Here is a 3,639-nt window from a genome sequence, read left to right as displayed (position 1 = left end):
TTTGGATAGGATGTTGTCCACTCATTGTAAGACCTTAATTGTTAAGAATTGGTGGCTAAACTCATACATTGCCAACTTTTACATGATGTACATATAAGATACACACATATGTATGCCCAAATTTCATATGAAATTGAGCTTCTCCACATACAAATCACTCATTAAAATGCTAAACAAATTAGTACTTTGTAGCCCCGCTATTGAGTCACAGAGAGAGAGAGAGAGAGAGAGAGAGAGAGAGAGAGAGAGAGAGAGAGAGAGAGAGAGAGAGAGAGATGTGCATGCTCGTGCATGTGCGTTGTGACACATTGTTGAGGTGAGTAGTTGTTAATAATATCTTCTCTCTCTCTCTCTCTCTCTCTCTCCTATTGTGTGAGAGAGCCATAGTGTGTGCGCACGTGTGCATGAGTATATGTGCAGATACATGTGGTGCATTATATGATGAAATTTGAATCGACCCGAGTGTGATTATAAATTGACTCGTGTGAAAGAGAGAGCCACAATTTGTGTGTGTGTGTGTGTGTGATGTGTTATATGATGAAATGTGAACCACTTTGATCTCTCTCTCCCTCTCTCTCCATTGATAAGGAAAGTGCAATATCATGGCATTTAACATTGAGTCATTTTTTTGTACAAATGAATTTGATTTTGCAAAAGTATACCCTTTTAACTCTTGGGATTGTTGAGGTTTTGCATGCCATTATGATTGGACTACACCATTTGTCATGTGGAAGTGAGCAATCCGCTTTTATTTTTTTGTGAGCAAAGAGTATCAATGCTTTGTATGTGCCTTTGTCACATGTGGCTAAGGGTTGACTGTATTTTATGGCATGGAAAAGCCACTAAGCCATTATCATTGTAGCCTAAATAACTATTTCATTGCTATAGCTCCAACATTTTGAAGATAGTGTTCAATTTATGAATCCCTCTTATCCTCTTATAAAACTCTGGACTAGGCTTTCAGAACTGCCAACGTTGTAGCACCTGGTACATTGCAATACTCATCATCAAATCATGTCGAGAAGACTTCTGGGAGAGCTCATCCTATGTCGGGGAAGAGCATTGTGCTGGTGTCACTTTGCGAATGTTTGCAAGAAATGGGTAGATGTCCCCTTATCATCACTAGGTATAAGCCAATCCAAGAAATGCCATTAGACTGCTGGCCCCCTTATCCTAGGGCAAGCGTGTGAATGCGGTGCAAAACCAAAGATGGCCCTAGTTGTGTGCTGTATGGCTTCTACTTATAAGCCCGTGACAGGACCTCACCATCATTATCGTCGTCAGCAACACCACCATAACCATCATCAGCATCATCGTTGGCATCATCATCATCATCATCATCAAGCAGCGGCAGGAGGAGGAGGAGGGAGAACAGCCATCAAAGGCAGACATCGGTGGCCTCTCATACTGCATAAGACTTCCTGCCGTCCTCTGATACGCCATAACCTTCCACTCCGAGCTCTACCAGAGAATTTGCGCTCTTTTCAGGTTTTCTCTTCCCTCTTCCTTGTTTCCCACAGTGTAATCACATTGCTTTCTTTCCTTGATCCTGAATTCAAAAGAAATTCTTTACATCGTGAGTTGTTTTCCCTTGTTATACAGGATTTCTCTGTAAACAATGAATTATCTCAATTTGATCTGGGCAAGCTGGTGGGGTGCTTTCTCCCTGTTGTATTGGCTGTATGCCTCTCTCATTCCCTTAAAACGGGCCTGGAGAAAGACATGCAAATTGCAATCTTTCGATGTACTGCTCAGCTAATTTTATCTGGACTCGTCCTCAAATTTCTGTTTGAAGGAGAGAGGATTTTGATGTCTGTATGTGCAGTTATTCTCATGGTAGGCCAATCTGGTACCTCTTGTTGTGTGCATTGAGGACTTTTTATTGTTTGCTAAAGACCGGATATTTCAGATATTCATTGCTGGACATACAGCTGGGGATAGGGCAAAAGACCTGCCAAATAGCCATGTTGTTGCTACATTATCATTGGCCTTGGGTGCCCTTGGAACCCTGGTATTAATGCTCATGCTGAGAATCTTCCCTATCCAGTCTCAATTTATTATCCCTACCGCAGGTTATGTGATAGGCAATTCTATGAGTATGGTTGGAAGCACGCTACAGCGATTGCATAATGACATTAAGCTTCATCAAGGGCAGGTCCATGTTTCCTACATTGGCTGATAGATTCTTGCCATACAGCTACAATTTTTTTAGTCTCACATTTCTGCTGACATTTTGGGGTAACAGATCGAAGCAGCTCTTGCTTTAGGCGCATCTCCTCATCAAGCTGTCCAGAAACATGTACAGCGCGCAGTGATTCAAGGCATGGGGCCAATGATTGACTCGCTGAAAACAACTGGGTTGATATCACTGCCAGGGTCCATGACAGGGATGCTGATGGGAGGCTCATCTCCTCTAGCAGCTGTACAAATGCAGCTACAAATCCTTTACATGCTTCTTGGCTGTGCAGCAGTTTGCAGTATCGTCTCTTCATATTTGGGATGGCACATGCTTTTCACTAGATCTTATCAGCTTATATTGACATAGCATTTCTGAAGTTGTTGACAAGGGGATGGTGGAACTTCCAAGATAACAGATGGGAGTCACAGTTAGTAAACATTCATAAGCAATCATTATGTACTGTTAGACATATTCACGAAAGGGGACACCTTGTTGAAGTTCATATTTTGGTCAAAGCTGACATTTATGTACTCTTTTTTATGATCCAATGCTTGCATCCATGCACTTGCAGGTGTCAGGTATCTGCATAGAGGCAGATGAATGTACAGTTACATCTTTTAGAGATATTTAAAGCTGTACAACCTCTGTATTCCCTATGTTGACGTTGACTCTTGGGTGATTACTTCGACAGGACATTAGAGCTATTCTTCAAAATGCAGATTGTTACAGAGCTTCAAACTGCAATGGTATTGTCCAGCAAATTTTCCACTGACAGATTAGCAGACTTTGAAAGAGCAAAAGCAGTTAGGCATACAAACTTGCAATACACAAATATATGGTTCACATCCTACCAGTAAATTAAAAGACAACTCCAGTGCCAGTCATACTTACTGATTAGCCCCTCACTAGTCAAAAGCACAGTCCTCTTCACATATCTTAACTTTTTTTCAGGTGCATATGAAAACATCATGTCACCATTAATTCAGTATTGCCGTAGCGAGATCTCTACCATGAATACTGAGCCTTCAGCAGGGATCAGTGGTGACCACTCTGCAGGTAATAGATTATGTTACTTCAAATTGGCAAAGTCGATGGCTGGCTGAGCATTCAGCAATGATCAGTGGTGGCCTCCACGTGTTGTACATTATATTACTGTGAATCATCAAAGACGATGGTGGCTGGGAGATTGCAAAACATCATCCTGAAGAGATTCAGAGCTTCACGCAACATGAATGATGAGATCACCAGGGGACTATCATTGTCAACACAGTGCCAGGGAACCTCATGGTTATAAGCCCAAATAGCCCAAATTTTGGTACATCTTCAGGCACAGGGACCATTGTTCCTTTTTTGGACATTGGCACATGGTTATGCACTCATGCCTGCACACATTATAGGACTCATTTTAGATAGCGGTGAAATTACTGCTCTACCTACACTTATAGCCCCACACAAAGAAA

At 41.8% G+C, this 3,639-nt stretch overlaps 1 protein-coding gene across 1 annotated transcript; it reads left to right on the top strand.

Moving 5' to 3' along the window:
• The first annotated feature begins 1,147 nt into the window (after positions 1-1,147).
• Positions 1,148-2,723, top strand: LOC148009824 (protein ALUMINUM SENSITIVE 3-like). The gene is made up of 4 exons (XM_087673334.1): positions 1,148-1,488; positions 1,603-1,836; positions 1,910-2,155; positions 2,246-2,723. Exons 1-4 carry the CDS (start codon positions 1,210-1,212, stop codon positions 2,543-2,545), a joined length of 1,059 nt encoding a protein of 352 aa, XP_087529460.1. The 5' UTR covers positions 1,148-1,209; the 3' UTR covers positions 2,546-2,723.
• Positions 2,724-3,639: the final 916 nt, after the last annotated feature.

The sequence above is a fragment of the Lygodium microphyllum genome, chromosome 30, assembly GCF_053477565.2.
Source record: "Lygodium microphyllum isolate KBCC chromosome 30, Lygodium_microphyllum_v1.1.10, whole genome shotgun sequence".
NCBI classification, from domain to species: domain Eukaryota; kingdom Viridiplantae; phylum Streptophyta; class Polypodiopsida; order Schizaeales; family Lygodiaceae; genus Lygodium; species Lygodium microphyllum.
The sequence above is the reverse complement of the archived record's forward strand: the minus strand, read 5'-3'. Positions and strand labels throughout refer to the sequence as shown.